Genomic DNA, 19,190 nt, shown 5'->3' with positions numbered 1-19,190 from the left:
GAGAGACAGGCTTTGTTCCCTTGTTCATGACATTACTCTGCAAAGAATTCTCTATGGAGTGAAGCGAATGAAGTGAATCATTTCTTACCAAGTAAATTTAACAATTTACAAACCTGCTCTACAGCTCAGTTTTGAGTTCAGTTGTAATCATGAGTGATCCTTCATATTTTATTAAAACTATTCATTCAGGTTAAGACATATGTGGAAATATTGCCAATACCTTAATAAAACCCAACAATTTAAAACCACTAGTCATTTGTCTTTTTATTCAAAGGAAAGATAAGTTATTTATTGCTAAGGTTAATCATAGCAACGAAGAACCTCAAACCAAGCACATACTCCTAACCTAGATTAATTCAGACTCTGCTATACAAGTCTAATAAGCAGGAGGAAAGGCCTGCTGTGTTTAGGTGTAAAAACAATTCTCCAAACTATCTACTGCCCTACATATGATATGTCACTTTCAACAAACTATACAGAACCATATGAAAAAAAAATGTATTCTGAAGAGTGAAGCAATCATCAGAACCAGCCACCCTTAACAGCCAAAGCAGTCTTGAGAAAGAACAAAGCTGGAAGTATCACAATCCCAGATTTCAAGCTATACTACAAAGGTGTAGTAACCAAAACCAGTACCGTACTGATATTGGCATAAAAAATAGACCTAGTGATCAGTGGAAGAGAACAGAGCAAGCCCAGAAACCCAGTCGATGTGTGACAAAGGAGGTATAAAACTATACATGAGGGAAACATCAGTCTCTTCAGTAAATGGTGGTAAGAAAACTGGACCACAGTCACTCTTACATGGTACACAAAAATAAATTCAAAATGGATTAAATACCTAAATGTGACACCTGAAACCAAAAACAAAACCACACCAAAAACCTAGAAGAAAACATAGGCAATAATAATGTCTTTAACATGAGCCTTAGCAACATTTTTCTAGATCTGTCTCCTCAGGCAAGGTGAACAAAAGCAAAAGTGAACTACGGGGACTTCACTAAAATAAAAAGCACTTGCACATTGAAGGAAACTATCAACAAAATGAAAAGGTAACCTGAATGGGAGAAGATATTCACAAATGACATATCTGATAAAGGGATAATATTCAAAATATATAATGAACGTATACAACTAAACATCAAGAAAACATTCTGAATAAAAAATTGGCAGAGTACCCAAACACATTACAAAGATGACATACAGGTGGCAAAGACACATGAGAAGATACTCCGTTATCACTCATCATCAGGGAAATGCAAATCAAAACCACAATGAGATATATGACATCAGAACAGCTAGTATCAAACAGACAAGAAATAACAAATATTGGCAAGTATGTGGAGAAAAAGGATCCCTCATGCACGCTTGATGGGATGTAAACTGGTATAGCCACTGTGGAAAACAAAATGGAAATTCCCCCCAAAATGAAAAATTGGGTGCCTGGTGGCTCCATCAATCAGTTAAGTGTCTGACTTGATTTGGCTGGGGTCATGATTTCACGGTGGGTTTGAGCCCTGCACTGGGCTCTGCGTCGTGTGGAGCCTGCATGGGATTCTCTGTCTCCCTCTCTGTCTCACCCTTCCCTGCTCGTGTGCGCACACTTGCACGCTCTCTCAAAAATAAACTTTAAGAAAAAACTAAAAATTGAATTACTGGGGTGCCTGGCTGGCTCAGTTGGGAGAAGTGTGTGACTCTTGATCTGGGGTCATGAGTTCAAGCCCCACAGTGGGTGTAGAGATTACTTAAAAAAAATAAAATATGTAAAATAGAATTACCATGTGATCCAGTAATTCCACTATTGGGTATTTACCCAAAAGAAATGAAACACTAATTCAAGAAGATACATACACTCCTGTTTGCTGCAGCAGTATTTACAATAGCCAAGATAGGGAAGCAACCCAAGTGTCTGTCCATTGACAGATGATTGGATAAAAAAGATGTGACACACACACACACACACACAGGAATACTACACAGATATAAAAAGGGTTGCAGTCTTGCCATCTGCAATAACATGGATGTACAACGGATATCATGTTAAATGAAGTAAGCCAGAGAACAAATACCATATGATTTCATTTATATGTGCAATCTAAAAATCAGAAAGCAGAAACAGACCCATAAATACAGAGAACTGACGGTTGCCAGAGAAGAGGGTAGTATGGCCATCGGTGAAGGGGAGTGGGAGATCTAGGTTTCCAGTTATGGAATAAATAGGTCAGAGGGATAAAAGGTACAGCGTAAGGAATGCAATTGGTGGTATTGTAATAGTGTTGTATGGGGACAGATGGTAGCTCTGTCACTTGTGAACATACAGCATAATGTATGGAGATGTTGAATTACTATGTTGTACACTGTGTATCGACTATATATCAATTTAAAAAATACACAACTCTGAAACAAAAACAAAAAAGAAGCACTGACTTCTGCAGGCAGGTTAAGCATCCAACTCTTGATTTTGACTCAGATCATGATCTCATGGGTTTGTAGGATCAAGCCCTGCATCAGGCTCTGCAGTGGCAGCATGGAGCTTGCTTGGGATTTTCTCTCTCCCTCTCTCTCTCTGCACCTCCCTACCCTTGCACTCTCTCAAAATAAACAAACATTAAAAAATAAAAAAGGAAAGGAAAGAAGAAGCAGACTGATAGGACAAAGATTTTGGGACAGAGAATTCAAAATAATTAAGGCTAGGGGTGACTGGGTGGCTCAGTCAGCTAAGCATTGGCTCAGGTCATGATCTCACAGCTCATGAATTCAAGCCCCGTGTTGGGCTCTGTGCTGATAGCTCGGAGCCTGGAGCCTGCTTCGGATTCTGTGTCTGCCTCTCTCTCTGCCCCTCTCCCACTTGTGTTCTCTGTCTCTCAAAAATAAATAAACGTTAAAAAAAATTTTAAACTATGGTTAATATGTTATGGAAATGGTGGACAACATATGCAAGATCTTATAGGTGGTTTTAGCAAAGAGAAACTATAAATAAAAATGCTAGAAATGAAAAGTACTGTAATAGAGATGATGAATGCTTTTGACTGGCTCATCAGTGGATTGAACAGTGCTGAGGAGAGATCAGTAAACTTAAAGATAAATCAACGTAAATTACCCTAACTGAAACACATACACACACACACACACACACACACACACACACACTTCACACAGAGTGAAGGAAAAATGAAAACTAAATAATCCCAGAAGAGAACATATAAGAGCTGTGGGACAGTATCAGTCTAACATATGCATATAATTGGAATCCTAAAAGGAGAAGAGAAAGATAGGGCAGAAGAAATATCTGAATAATAGCAAGAAAACTTCCAAAAATTTAAATCACAGACATCAAACCGTAGATCCAGGAAGCTCACAGAATACATAGCAGGATAAATACTCGAAACACACGCCTAGGAAAAACAAATCTCTTCCAGATGCCCTCACTGGTAAATTCTACCAAACATTTAAGGAATAAATAACACCAATTCTATAATTCTCTTCCAGAAAAGATTATTTTTTTAAGGTCAGCATTACTCTGATACCAAATAGGATGAAGACAGAAAAGCTATACATACCAATATCCTTCTTGCATATAGATGAAAAAATCCTCAGCAAAATATTAGCAAAACCAGTATCACTTATTAGAATGGCTAAAATTAAAAAGTGCTGACAGTACCAAGTGTCTGTAAGATCCAACTAGAACTCTCAAATGTTGCTGTTAGTAATGTAAAATGGCAGTGCCACTTCTGGAAAAGTAGGTGTCCAAGGATACATACTCTTTGGAATGTCCTGAATGACCCTCAGGTTTGACAATTGCTAGAACAACTCATAGAACTTAGGGAAATACTTATAGTTTTATTATACGAAAGATCAAAACCAGGCAAAAGAAAAGATGCATACAGTCAGGTCTAGGAGAGTCCCAATGTGAAGCTTCCTTGTGACCAGAGCATTTAAAAAAATCTTTTTTTAAATGTTTTTATTTATTTTTGAGACAGAGAGAGACAGAGCATGAGCAGGGGAGGGGCAGAGAGAGAGGGAGGGAGACACAGAATCCCAAGCAGGCTCCAGGCTCTGAGCTGTCAGCACAGAGCCCGACGCAAGGCTCAGACTCATGAACTGTGAGATCATGACCTGAGCCGAAGTCGGACGCTCAACCGTCTGAGCCACCAAGGAGCCCCACCAGAGCATTTTATCTTCCCGAAACAACTATGGATGACAATACAGAGTACTGCCTACTGGGGAAGCTCATCTGAGCTTCAGTATGCAGAGATTTTATTGGGATTTCATAAAGTAAGCATGACAGACTCACTGGCAATGAGCCTGAACTATTCAGGCTGATATCAAGTGACTATGAACCCCAATCCTCTAATCACATGATCAGTCTTTCTAACATGCCAGCCCCCATCCTGAATTATCTCATTAGCATAAGCTATCAGGACCCACCATAAATAACAAAGACAATTCTATCATTCAGGACATTCCATGGAGTATGCACCCCAGGAACCAGAGACAAAGACCAGCCAGATCTTTATCACACACCCAGCAATCCCATTCCAAGGCATATATTACTCTAGAGGATGAAAACTCATGTTCACACAAAAATCTACACACAAATGTTTATAAGATTCATAATCACCCTAAACTGGAAATAACCCAAATGTCCTTCAATGGGTAAACAGTGGTACGCCCATACAGTGAACTACTACTCAGCAATAAAGGAAGTGCTGATTCATACAACATGGATGAAACCCAATGCATTTTGCTAAGTGAAAGGCTATGACACTCTGGTAAAGGGAAAACTAAAAGGACAGAGAACAGATCATGGTTGCCAGGAGTTGTGGGGGGCAGTGGGAAGGATTTACTGAACACAAGGGAACTCTGAGGGTAACTGAACTGTTTTATGCAGTTATTATGGTGGCAGATACACAACTCTGTATTTGTCAAAACCCACAGAACTGCACTGTACCACAAAGACTAAATTTTAATGTATGTAAATTTAGAAATCAACCAGGATATGTGGGGAGGACAAAATGCAGACTATAACAGATGAATCTTACTTTATCACAAATGAATCATTTAATCACACTGAAGAGGATGGTGCAGAAAAGAATGAATGTAACTCTGAATCTTAGGACCTAAATAACTTTGGGAAAGTGACAGGATACTGAAGGCTAAAAACAAAAAACTGTAAATCAGCACTGCCCTGTAGTTGGTAAACTTGTTCCTCACAAAGGCATAGGTAGGTCAACAGTTCTGAAACTACTTGGTTTATATATTACAGTTAAACAAGTAAGTATATATAGTGTAGCTGGGCCGCCTGGGTGGCTCAGTCGGTTTAATGTCCAATTCTTGATTTCAGAGCTCAGGTCGAGATCTTGTGATTGGTGGGATCAAGCCCCACATGGGGCTCTGTGCTGACAGTGCAGAGTCTGCTTGGGATTCTCTCTCTGCCCCTCTCCTGCTCACACACACACCCTCTCTCAAAACCAATAAATAAACATTTAAAAAATAAATATACTATAGCCAACGAGAGACAGGCTGTTAGAGAAAGCTATAATAAAAGGGAAGGCTATAATGAGCACTATGGAGTTGGGACTGGTGTTGTAGGCATCAATTACAGACTCATGATTTATCTTCTTAAAACATATTTGCATATACATACATATACAAAGACATGGAGATGTTTGCATGACTAAGTATACAGGTGGTTTCCTATTCTCTCCATTGATAAGGACTAGAAGCAGTGACACTCCAGAAACAACATACACACCTTAACACTCCAATCTTACTTTTTAAATACCACTGTCCATAAAAAGAGGCAGAGGAAAGACAAGATGAGCCTGGAGCATCTTGTGGGGGGAGAAGAGGGAAAGGAGGAGGAAGGAACATACCAAAAGGATACAAAAGCTAACCTGAAAGAGCTTCCAATAGCCAAAACTAGAACTGAACTTTAAAATAATGACATACTGGATCATAAAGAATAAAATAATATCCATGAGTGCACACTGATATAAATAAGTGGTCGAATAAAAAGCTAAATGGGAAAGAAGGGACTTTTCCTTACAAAATTCTAATAATAAATGTATAAGGAACAGGGAAATAGAAAACAATTAGGACACTGCAGTCATAATTGTTGTAGGCAAGATCCACCAGTAGGTGCTAAAGGTAGTAAGAGTTTAAGCAGAAAGAGTATTTGCCTCAAATATTTAGTAATTACAAAGGGAAAAACTGTAAATCAATAGTGTGAATCCTGGCAGACACCAACTTGACCACCTAATCAAGATTAGCGTCATCAATAATAAATACCTGCACTATATATAGCCCCTGATACACTGCAATGAGAAGGGCATATCACATCTGTGGTAGTTTTCCCAATAATGCTTAATCTCAGTTAAATATGAGAAAATATCAAACAAACCCAAATAAGGGAACATTCTATAAAATAATTGGTCCTCTTCGAAAATATCAAGGTCATGAAAAACTGGAAAGACTTGAGAACTGTCATTGACCAGAGGATACTAAAGAAACATGACAACTAAATGCAATGTGGGATGCTGGACTGGATCCTGGAACAGAAAAAGGAAATTAATACAATAACTGGTGGGGTGTCTGGGTGGCTTAATCAGTTAAGCAGCCAACTCTTGATACCAGCTATGGTCATGATCTCGTGGTTTGTGGGATCGAGCCCTGCTTCGGGCTCTGCGCTGATAGCACAGAGCCGCTTGGGATTCTCTCTCTCCCTTTATCTCTGCCCTTCACCTCCCTGCTCACATGTGTGCATTTTCTCTCCCAAAATAAACATTAAAAAATAAATTAACTGGTGAAATCTGAATAAATTCTGTAGTTAACAGTACTGTAAACAAGACTAATTTCCTAGTTTTGATTACTATTCTACAGTTATAGAAGATGTTAACAAAAGCAGAAGCTGAGTAAGCTGCATGATGGGTATATGGGAACTCTGTCAGGACTTTTGTATCTCTTTGTAAATCTAAAATTACCTCAAAATAAAAAGTTAAAAAAATAGGAAAATCTGGAGCTTTAAAATTATTAGGTATAAAAATGCTGGATTTGGTTCAAGTGTGAAGAACTAAAAAAAAGTACCAGACCAGCAATTCATTCCATCCTTGCCAGTGGTGTGGAACCTTCAGAGAATCACCTAACCTCCCTAAACTGCATGTTTCTCTGACAAATGGGTAGGACACACAAATCATCTACCTCAAAGGTTACTTAAGGATTCAATGACACAGTTGGTCAAAGCTGTCCAGAAACCACGTTTGTGCACACTGCAAGCATTAACTGCTATATCCTTTGGCTTAAGAGAAAACATTCATTAAGAAGAAATTTTCTAGGAAAGAAACACAAAATAAAAATACTAAATACTGGGGGCACTTGCTAGCTCATATGGTAGAGCAAGGGATTCTTGATCTGGGGTCATGAGTTCAAGCCCCAAGTTGGTGGTAGAGTTTACTTAAAAAAAAAATAGTGAAACAAGGTAATGGTGGAAGGAAAAGACTTAAAAGATACACAAAGTGCCAGAAAGTAGAAGCACAGTAGAGGAACTCATTGGAAATTTATGTCCACTACTCATGATTTGCACAGACTGTAGGTGATGACAGCTACATGTAGGAGAATGGGAGTGAAAGGGGGGGTCTGCTCTTGCAGACCAGATAATGAACAACCAATGCGAAGAGGGAAAAGGAACTGGTACCTTCTCCTATGCCTTCTCCTCCTCTTACTGCTCCCTAAAGTCTAGCATAGCCAAAGCAGGCATATCACCCCAAGGAAGAGGGAAGATTTCCTGGCACCACTGAGGAATTCAGTGCAGACTTACTATATATAACACGACTAGAATTTGGGAAAGTAATTGTATTTTTCAAAGATCCCACTACTGGGGTGCCTGGAAGGCTCAGGTGGTTAAGCGTCTGATTTTGGCTCAGGTCATGATCTTGTGGTTGGTGAGTTTGAGCCCTGTGTCAGGCTCTATGCTGATAGCTCAGAGGCTGGAGCCTGCTTCCATTTCTGTGTCTCCCACCATCTCTGCACCTCCCTCGCTCGTATTCTCTCAAAAATAAACAAACATTTAAAAAAAAAAAAAAAAGATCCAGCACTACTAAATGCTAACAGGTCCTTCACCTTTGAAATCGTTTGGTCTTCAAGAGCAATGGAATGAGAGAGCATCCCAAGCAGACTCTGCACTGACGGCGCAAAGCGTGAAGTGGGGCTCGGATTCATAAACCATTATTAGATCATAACTGGAGCCGAGACCAAGAGTTAGATGTTTAAACCAACTGAGCCACCCAGGTGCCCCTTTCAGCCTTCTTATGATTCTAGAACAGGACAGTACCCCATACAAAAGTAAACACAAAACTAATCAAATGTTCACTTTTTTGACTTAAAAATCATGCTTTTTCAAACCGAAACGTTCTATACTAAAAAAACCATGAAGTTCCCATTAATATCAACAGAGCAGAAGCCAGCAATTGTTATCTGTAAAGGGTGTGAGAGTAAATATTTGAGGCTCTGGAGCCAACAGGTTTCCTTAGCGGCTACTCAGCTCTGCCTTTGTACGGCAAAAGCAGTCACTGACAAACTATAAATGAATGGATATTAATATGTTCCAAAACCACTTTGTTTCCAAAAATAAACAGCCGTAGGGATTTGGCTCAAGGACGGTAGTTGTCTACCTAGAGAGAATGGCAGACACTTGTTAACTGAATCCCATTTTTCTCAATGGACTGAAAATTTATATATGCTGCCTATTTCTTACCATTTTATAATTCACAAACAAAATTACTTGAAGTGAACTGGAGCCCAACAAAATAGGCATCATTTTCTTCACCATAATGGAACTGCTTTTGAGTACTCAGTCTGTCCTTTAGTTACCTACCAGTTTGTTCTTGGTTTTTGGTACATGTTTCCGACTTTAATTACAAAACAGAGAATTTTATACCAGGAGGGCAGGTTCAATATCATTTCTTTAGAACCTTGCATTTTTTGCTTTTCAAGAGATAGACTTTATTCTTAAATATGGACTCAGAATACACGAATAAGTTAGCTTCCTAAAATACATGAGAATACAACAATTAAGCTCAAATATTTTCCCTACAAAGTTTTTGTGCAAGTGTAAAGAACCAAATACTTTCCAATTTTCCTACAGCTGTAACAACCGAAAATAATCTTGCTATCAAAGTAAACTGAAATCCTACTAATTTAAAAGGGTTTCAGTTGCCCGGGTGGCTCAGTGGGTTAAATATCTGACTTTTTTTCCTCTTCCAATGTTTACTTTTGAGAGTGACACAGTGCGAGTGGGGTAGGGGCAGAGAGAGGGAGACGCAGAATCTGAAGCAGGCTCCAGGCTCTGAGCTGTCAGCACAGAGCCCGACCTGGGGCTCAAACTCACAAACCACGAGATCATGACCTGAGTTGAAGTCAGATGCTTAACTGACTGAGCCACCCAAACACCCTCTTTTTTTTTTTTTTTTTTTTTTTTTTTTTCCCAGAAAGAGACAGCATGAGTGGGATAGGGGCAGAGAGATAGGGAGAGAGCAAATCTCGTGCAGGCTTTGTGCCACCAGCTGTGGAGCCTGATGCAAGGCTTGATCCCGTGAACTGTGAGATCATGACCTAAGCAGAAATCAAGAATTGGACACTTAACCAACTGAGCCACCCAGGCACCTCAAGTGTCTGACTCTTGATCTCAGTTCAGATCTTGATCACAGGGTCATGAGTTGAAGCCCCATATTTTAAAAAAAAAAGGGAGGGGCACCTGGGTGGCTCAGTCGGTTAAGCGGCCGACTTCGGCTCAGGTCATGATCTCACGGTCCGTGGGTTCGAGCCCCGCGTCGGGCTCTGTGCTGACAGCTCAGAGCCCGGAGCCTGTTTCAGATTCTGCATCTCCCTCTCTCTGACCCTCCCCCGTTCATGCTCTGTCTCTCTCTGTCTCAAAAATAAATAAATGTTAAAAAAAAAAATTAAAAAAAAAAAAAAAAAAAAAAAGGGAAAAAAAAGAAAAAAAAATTATGGGGAACCTGGGTGGCTCAGTGAGCTGAGCATCTAACTCAACTTCAGCTCAGATCATGATCTTTGGGTTTGTGAGATCGAGCCCCACGTGAGGCTCTGCTTGAGATTCTCTCTCTCCCTCTCTCTGCCCCTCCCCCACTAGCACCTGCACTCTCTCTCAAAATATAAATTAAAAAAAAATTTTTTTTAAATAAAATGGTCTAAACCAGCTCTCAACTCATCCAAAATAAGGAGAGCACTCCTGATTGTTTTTATACGTAGCCTGAAAGCATCAGAAGAGCTAGAAAAATACTTAAGACAAAAATGTACCACGATCCAAATATCACTATGTTATTCTAGGGAATCCACTCACTAAAAAAAACTGCAAGGTCATGAAAATTAAGAGCAAAGGTTAAGAACATCTATGATTTTAAAAAGTATATCCAGACGCCTCGGTGGCTCAGTAAATTAGACATCTGGCTTTTGTTCTCAGCTCAGGTCTTGATCTCAGGGTTGTGAGTTCAAGCCTCACTTTAGGCTCTGCAATGGGCATGAAGCCTACTTAAAAAAAAAAAAGTATACATCCTCCCAATAAATAAAAGAGAGATACCTCAAAATGCTACCCTGTAGATTAATGACCTAAGAGAATCTCATGATTAAATCATGTGTGCTAGAAGCTTTACAAGTAAATTTTCCCAAATGAGCAGTCTACTCTCAGGCTTCTCTTAGTTCTTAACCACATGTAGTTTCCCATATTTTAAAAATAAATAAAATTATAAAGATACACAGGAAAGCACTGAGTTCTATATCAAATAAAAGTGAAGAAAGAGCTGCTAACAGTGAGAGATTCAAAGTAGTCAAACATATTTGTGTTTGCGGGTTCCAACTAATGAACCTCATTAAAAAAAAAAATCTACTAATCAATCCGTACAATGGTTTGCCCTCAACACTAACGGTGCAAAATTGTTGCTTTATATCTTCATCTATTACAATGCAGTATAGAGGTTAACAAAAAGTCAGATTAAAAAAATGTCAACAAAATGTGATAAACCGAAAAACATTTCTAAGAGATACTGAAATGTGTTAAAGAATGTATTAGTTATGTTTTAGAGCACTGCATGATAAACTACCTAATAACTACATGACACTACACCAACACTATCATGTTAGTAAGTGAATGCTAAATTTTTACTTCTCATATGATTATAGTACTTAAATATTTCCAACTAACTTTAAATTTTTTTTTTAATGTTTATTTATTTTTGAGAGAGAGAGAGAGAGACAGAGCATGAATGGGGAAGGGGCAGAGAGAGAGAAGGAGACACAGAATCTGAAGCAGGCTCCAAGCTCTGAGCTGTCAGCACTGGGCCTGACGTGGGGCTCAAACTCATGAACCGTGAGATCATGACCTGAGCTGAAGTCAGATGCTTAACTGAGCCACCCAGGCGCCCCTCCAACTAGCTTTTAAGGAGAAAAAGCAACCATATATATTACCAAGAGTGTAAGAGTATAAAATATAAGTAAGTGTTAATTTCCTCATGCATTTACAACAGTCTATAGAGCTTAACAGCCTCAACTGTACACAGGCAATGTGAATAGGAAAAAAAAGGGTGGGGGGCTTCCTGTCCCACTTTTAATAAATTGCAGAGGCATAATATTTTCTCAAGTTCATTTTATTAACAAAAAGTGCGACCTGTTTTGAACAAAAGCCAACCATGAATCACAGAATTTGGCAAGACAGTAGACATGGAAAAGCAAACAATCTTCATTAAGTAAAATATAAGTAGAGGAGGTGCCTCTCACATGTATTATATTCATGCTTCTTCAATAGTCTCTTACCAACTTTCAGTGTATTTTTTCACAAATGCTATAGCAGCTCAAACACAAATCCAGGAGCACAATGGAAAGTTTGGCAATTATTTTGGGCTAATTAAGTATGAAAGTAAACATTATACCACAGTTTCATGTAAACCACTGTGCAATGTGTAGGAAACTTTAAACATATTGACACTGAAAACAATGTCCAACTAATGAAAATAAAAGAGACAAGAGGGCTGTAAAATACTTGTTGCACTACAGCTGTTTAATAAAAGGCAGGAAAAACTGAAATAATTGTAAATGATCTTCCGTGTGTTCATATGGAACATGACCAATTCACATGAACTTAACTCATTTAAAATTCTGTATGTAAAAGTCATATAATAGAAAGATTATGCCATTAATCAGTGTGTCTACACCTGAACAAACAAGAAAAGATAAATAAATTAACTTGTAGTCAGCCAACATACTCCAAAGAGGAGATTCAGTCTACTTTTGCTTTATTTATTCACATAAAGTATCTACAGGGCAGAATCTATACATAAGTAACTTTTCTCTTCCCTAATTTACAGGCATTAATGAAGCTATAAACTACGATTAAAACCCAAACTATAAAGGTGGTCATTTAAACACAACTGAGAATCTAGCCAAGGATAGAGGAGTACCGAGACTGAGCAAGTTACTGAGCGCATGCACGGTCTCTACGTACACTGTCCGGCAGTTAACCACCTTTCTATTGCAGGAGACAAACTGCCTTTTAGGAATATACTGATTTACTAAATTAATTGAGGACTACACTGTTAATTCATTACATTACACAAAATTCTTCCCACACTGCTAATTTTGTCCTGTGTACAATGTCATATACTACAATTGTGCTACTTTCTAAAGTTTCAGAAATACTATTTCAGGTAGAGATGATGAAAAAAAATAAGACCAAATCTGATTATCTGACCGATGACAAATTGAGCACCAACTACAGCAAATCTCAGGGTCAAGGTAGCTTGCAAGTCAGTTCTCTGGATTTGAAAATTACCTTCCGCTGTTTCCATCAGTATTAAAGCTGAGGTCTTCAGGGCCTATTTGTTCACCATCAGGAAAACTGGAATGCGTATCTAAGATAAAAAATTAAAAGCAGATAACAGTTTTTAAAGACCAGTATTTTCTTTTCCATGTCTTTAAGTGATCTTCCTAAGCATGTTAGTTAAGTGATAAAGATTAGTGGGATGTAGACAAACCTCTGTCTTCATAGAAAATTTGTTATCTGAATCAGGTATAAGTAAGCACAAAGGGAAAAAAAAAACAAGAAAAAGTAAAATGTGTAATACCCATAATTAGAAGATGAAAGTCACTGCCTAACTTTGTTCTCCTGGGGACACTGTGGGAGCAGCTGAAGAAAGGAACAGGAAATGATGATGATGTATATACTTTGAAGACTGACTTTGTAAACATTAAAATGTATCTTAAGGCAAATTAAATTGCACATGCAAATATCACTAAAAAATCCATCAGCACTCAAAATAACGTGCCCAAAATCTAGCTGCTTCTTTCAGAAAAAGAAAATTACTAACAGTGTCATAATACCTAAAAACCATCAACTGCTCAGCTCTACTTTGGAAACAAAAAACAAAAAACAAAAAAAAAAACCAGAACTTCAGGGAAATCTGTAAAATTGTAATGCCGAAAACTGGCATAAGCCTAACAATGTTGCCATTCCAGGAAATCTTGCAGAGGAATGCTAAGACTGATCATTAAAGACTCTGGATAAAATATTAGTAATGGGTGATGGATGTTAACTAAACTTACTGTGTTAATCATTTCCCAATACATACATACTATCAAATCATTATGTGGTACTCCTAAAACAAAACAAAAATACTAACAATGACTTTATCTCAGTGGGTTTTATTCCTAAAACTATTTTGGGAGGAAGAGGAAATTTAAAAAATGATGCTTCCATAAACTAAATGCATTTCTAAGAAGTCAGAAAAAAAATCTTTTAAAAAGTGTCCTTATTAAGCTAGGCTCCTAACATCTAATAACATCTGAACCCTCCCCAGGGGTTGATAAGCATTTTCTTATTATAAAAGCGCAGATAGAAAATATTTAGGTATTGTAGGCTACAGACTGCCTCTATGGAAAAGTCTTCTCAGTTTTTGTTGTTTGCTCTGTACAACATAAATGCTATTCTTAGGTTACAGGCTATACACTAGAGCAGGTTGCTGAGCCCGCTCCATTAAGTAGTATCCAGCAGGTATCTGACCAAACAGTACCTAGCACATTTTTTCAGTACTCACCATTTAGTTTACCCCATAGAATATTGTTTCACAAAAGACAATAATTAAAAAAGAAAAAGAAGCAGAAACAGCAGAGAAGCAGCAGCAGAAGCAAAAGAAGCAGCAGCAATAGCAGCAGAAGAGACGGTTTTATTAATCTCTGTGAAATGAGACCATGTGCCGCACCTTCATCTGGGGGCTGTGCCATGAAAGAGTCGTTAAATCCTCCCATGCTGGTGTGCTCTTCCTGCTCCTCATTCTCAGTGTCACATTCAATATCACTGTCACTGCTCATTCCTGGCATGAAAGAAGGGGAGAACATGTTTCTGAAATGAAACCACTGCTAGTGAAAGGAAAACAAAGTCTCCTCGCCCACTAAACTGAGATTCCTACTGAATTTTACCCTAGATCCCAAGACAGTGGAAGACACCAAACAAAACAAATAAAAAAGTAACCACACAAACCTCAGTTCTCATTAGTTATTTAGAGCAGTGGTTTTATTTTTGTTCTCAAAGATTAAAATTGCCCTTTCCACAAGTAGTGGAAAGTATCTGCAAGTAGTAATTTGAAACCAGTATTAATTTCATTATATTGAGAATATTTTTTCCAAAGCAAACAGTTTTTTCGAGAGTCATAAGAGATAATAGAAACTTTTAATCCTGATTCAATATAGGTGTAATCGTTTCTAGCCTAAAACATATAAATGTTATATAAATACATGGTTATACTTACACATATGCGTGTATATAAGAAATTCCAAAAGCTCTTAGCAATAAATGAGTTACTATCCCATTTCGGCCTCCAATTTTGTTTTTACATACATCAACTGACTCTTAAACGAAATATTCTAAGTGCACCCAGGTGGCTTAGTCAGTTAGGCATCTGACTCTTGATTTCAGTCCAGGTCATAATCTCACAATTTGTGAGTTTGAGCACCCTGTTGGGCTCTGAGCTGACAGTGTGGAGCCTGCTTGGGATTCTCTCTCCTCCTCTCTCCAACCCCTCCCCTACTTGTGCTCTCCCTTTCTCTGTCTCAAAATAAATAAATAAATAAACTTAAAACAAGAAAAAAGAAAAAGAAGAATTCTATACAAAGTGCTTCTCTTTCAACAAGATAGTGACCAAGAAAATCTGGAAATCTGCCTGCTATAAACCCTTATACATGCTAAAGAAAATATAAAAAAATATATATATATGTTAATGAACAGCCCATTTAAAAGAAAGAGGAGAGAGGTGCCTGAGTGGCTCAGTTGGTTAAGCCTCCAACTTCAGGTCAGGTCATTATCTCACGGCTTGTGGGTTCGGGCCCCACATCGGACTCTGCGCTGACAGCTCACAGCCTGGAGCCTGCTTCAGGTTCTGTGTCTCCCTCTCTCTGCCCCTCCCCCACTTGCACTGTATCTCCCTCTCAAAAATAAATGAATGTTAAAAAAAAAAAAAAAAAAAAAAAAAAAGAAGAGAAATACACAGGTACCAAAACAAACAGGTAAGGAAAACTAACAGGTCAGATGCCACAGAAACCCAAGATTTAGATGTGAACATCTTTAATATTCCCTTGGACCCACCACAGAAAGGGAGTTGAATGACTAAAACTTATTTCCCTGCATAAAGCTAAAATTCTTATTGAAAGAATGGACTAGAAAAAGTCTGCCTACTGGTATAGGAATACAGTCTCCTGTCTGTTTCTGCTGGGCTCAGCTGATCTCAGAATTCAAACTAAGGCCTATGTGCCTAATTTAGGTTTGGGATTTAAAGTTGAGGTTTAAGTCTCAGGAAATTAATATAAAAATTGGTCAGGAGCTAGTGCTATTTGAATAAAGCAAATGGAAAATCTTCTGGAGTAAAGGTTCTAGGTAAGATGGAGTAATAAGCACATTCCATTCCATCTTTCCCACTAAATGAAGCTATAAAACCTGGACAGAATCCATGAAGCAGCTCTTTAAGGGTACTGAAAAGTAAATAGGAACAGGTATACTGGTGTAGACCAGAATTTGAAGTACCACCAAACTGTCAGATTTAACATTAAAAAAATTTTTTTTAATGTTTATTTATGTTTGAGAGAGAGAGGGAGCGAGGGAGGGGCAGAGAGAGGGAGACACAGAATCTGAAGCAGGCTGTAGGCTCCGAACTGTCAGCACAGAGCTTGATACGGGGCTCGAACTAACAAACCGTGAGATCATGACCTGAGCTCAGTCGGACACTTAACTGACTGAGCTACCCAGGTGCCCCAAACTGTCAGATTTAAATAAGATCCAGAATCTCATAACATATTAAAAATATCCAGGATACGGGGTGCCTGGGTGACTCAGTCAGTTGAGTGTCTGACTCTTGATTTTGGCTCAGGTCATGATCCCAGAGTCATGGGATGGAGCCCTGTGTTGGGAGCCCAGTGTGGAGCCTGCTTAAGACTCTCTTTCCCTCTCCCTCTGCCCCTCTCTCCCACTTGCTCATGTTTCCTCTCTCTCTCTCTCTCTCTCTCTCTCTCTCTTTCAAATTAAAAAAGAAAAAAAAGAATCCAGGATACAATCCAAAATGAGTTCAGCATATGAAGACCTAGGAAAAGACAATCAACAAACATCAATGCTGAAATGAATGAGATGCTGGAAGTATCTAACTAACAAAGACTTTAGAGCAGATATAGAAGTGCTTGTGAATACTCTTAAAACATTAAAAAAAAAAAAAAAAAAAAAAAAAGCTTCTCTGGAGGGAAGCTTCCACAATCCAGGTCATAAATTATCACAGGGGGGGATGGATTTTTTTCAGGGGACGGGTAGATGAGGCAGAAAAAGATTCTTAGAAAGGTGTGTTCTAATTAAAATTTACAAAACAAAAAAGGCGGGCAATCCACCTGAAATGAGTCAAGCGAAATACACAAATAGAAGGACAATACCATGATTTTTTCATAAATTAAAATAAGGACCTGTTTAATATGAGAAAGGAAACTTAAAAAATTACTAAACAGACTTTCCAGAAATGAAAGATATAGTCATTAAAATTAAAATATTAATAGATTTAAGCAAAGTTGGAAAAGAGGTTAGCAAACTTAAAGACAGAACTAAGGAAATTAAACAGAATATTAAAGAAATAGAAAAATGAATATCATTAAAAAGCAGTTAAAATATAAGGGGATAAATGGTAATAGTTCCACTGGTGTCAAACAGACTGCCACAGATAGCAAGAATAACAAAGGACAGACAATGCATTAAGAGAAAATGGCAGAAATTTTTCCAAAATTAATGAAACATTCTAAATTGAATGAAAATAAAAATTCAACATATCAAAATTTGGGAGATGTGGCTATAGCAGTGCTTACAGGGAAATTTATACCATTAAATGCTTACATTAGAGAAGTAAAAGGTCTCAATGATCTAAGCATCTATTTTAAGAAACCAGAAAAAAGAGTAAATAAACTTAAAGCAAATAAAAGAAAGGAAATACAGAACAAAAATAAAATTTGCAGGAAACAACAGAAAAAGAAATCAGTGACACAAGAAGTTAGTTCTTTAAAAACATCAATAAAATTGAAAAGCTTCTAAGGAGACTAAGGAAAAAGAGAACAAAATTACTAATATCAGGAATAGAATAGGGGACATCACAACAGATTCTACAGACATTAAAATAGTAACTTTATGCTCATGAAATTAAGAACATAAATGAGATGAAGAAATTCTTTGATAGACACAAACTACCAAAGGTCACTCAGGTAAAAACAGATCACCTGAATAAGTATTTTACCTACTAAAGAAATACAACTTGTAGTTAAAAGAACTTCCAACAAAGAAAACTATAGCCCCAAATGGCTTTACCAGTGAATTCTTCCTCTTCTGTTTCCAAGAAGAGTTTTGTGTAGTACTATTTCTCCCTTAAATATTTAGAAGACATAGGCTGGGTGTATGGACATTTTTGAAATCTCCTTGTTCAGCAAAGAGAACTAAAACTTTCCTGCTATAAAAAGCAAAGTACGATACTTCTTCCTTAGAGACCAAACCAGCTACTTCCATGAAGCACCACCTCCACCTTGTGGCCCTTCACGGAACTGTTGCTGAAAATACTAAAACCCACTATACAAGTGGGTTGAAATTCCAGGCAAAGGCATAAATTTGATCTAGAACTAGTGTTTCTGAATTCCTGACAGATTCACAAACAAGGAAATCATTCTCTGGATTCTCAGGAATTCCCCAAATCTTTCAAACTCTTTATTCATTATATATCTTTAAAAGTTGGGAATTATTTTGGTCCCCAAACTTCCTATTTCTTAGAATACCACTCACAGGATTCCTATGAAGTGTAGTATAAACTTATTATTTATTTATATAGTACCAGACAGGGCCACGAACACATACTTAAGAAAGTTCCCTAGCTTTGTGAATGTAATGAGAAAGCAAAATTGGTCTCCTGACCTCTAGCTTAATAGTTGGCCATACCCAACACTGGGTCAACAGGTCCTGCATAAATCATTGCAATCAGTGAGAGGGAAGGGGGGCACCTGGGTGGCTCAGTCGGTTAAGCATCCGACTTCAGCTTGGGTCATGATCTCATGATTGGTGGGTTCAGCCCCACATCAGGCTCTGTGCTGACAGCTCAGAGCCTGGAGCCTGCTTCAGATTCTGTGTCTCCCTCTCTCTCTTGCCCCTTCCCCACTCAAGTTCTGTCTCTCTCTCTCTCTCTCAAAACTAAATAAACATTAAAAAAAGAATTTTTTTTTTTTTAAATAAATGAGAGGGAGGGGCACCTGGGTGGCTCAGCCAATTAAGCGCCTGACTCTTGGTATCTCATGGTTTGTGGGTTTGAGCCCTGCATCGGGCTCCTTGCTGACAGTGTGGAGCCCGCTTGGGATTCTCTCCCCCCCCCCCTCAAAAATAAGTAAGTAAACTTAAGAAAAAAAATTTTTTAAACAAGTGAGAGGGAGTGAACATAAGGTCAAACACTTTCATTGTTTTTAAAAATGAAATTAGCTGCTGTCAGTCAACAGACCACAAGCTATATGCTGTGCCTTGCCCTGTATATTGCAATGTCTACCCACTGCCTACCTAAGTAAATTAGTGATATTTTACCAACTCTAAGAAGTCGGAATACTTGACCTTTCTTAATCTTACCAGGTGTTTATAGGTT

General features: G+C 38.1%; 1 protein-coding gene across 1 annotated transcript in view; it reads right to left on the bottom strand.

Moving 5' to 3' along the window:
• Positions 1-11,639: 11,639 nt before the first annotated feature.
• The window catches only part of TRIM37 (tripartite motif containing 37), a 129,989-nt gene continuing 122,438 nt past the window's right edge, over positions 11,640-19,190 (bottom strand). The window contains 2 exon segments of the mRNA XM_030295180.1: positions 11,640-12,917; positions 14,265-14,375. Of these exon segments, the coding sequence (XP_030151040.1) occupies positions 12,835-12,917; positions 14,265-14,375 (194 nt within the window). The 3' untranslated portion in view covers positions 11,640-12,834.

Source organism: Lynx canadensis, chromosome E1 (genome assembly GCF_007474595.2).
Source record: "Lynx canadensis isolate LIC74 chromosome E1, mLynCan4.pri.v2, whole genome shotgun sequence".
Lineage (NCBI taxonomy): Eukaryota > Metazoa > Chordata > Mammalia > Carnivora > Felidae > Lynx > Lynx canadensis.
The sequence above is the reverse complement of the archived record's forward strand: the minus strand, read 5'-3'. Positions and strand labels throughout refer to the sequence as shown.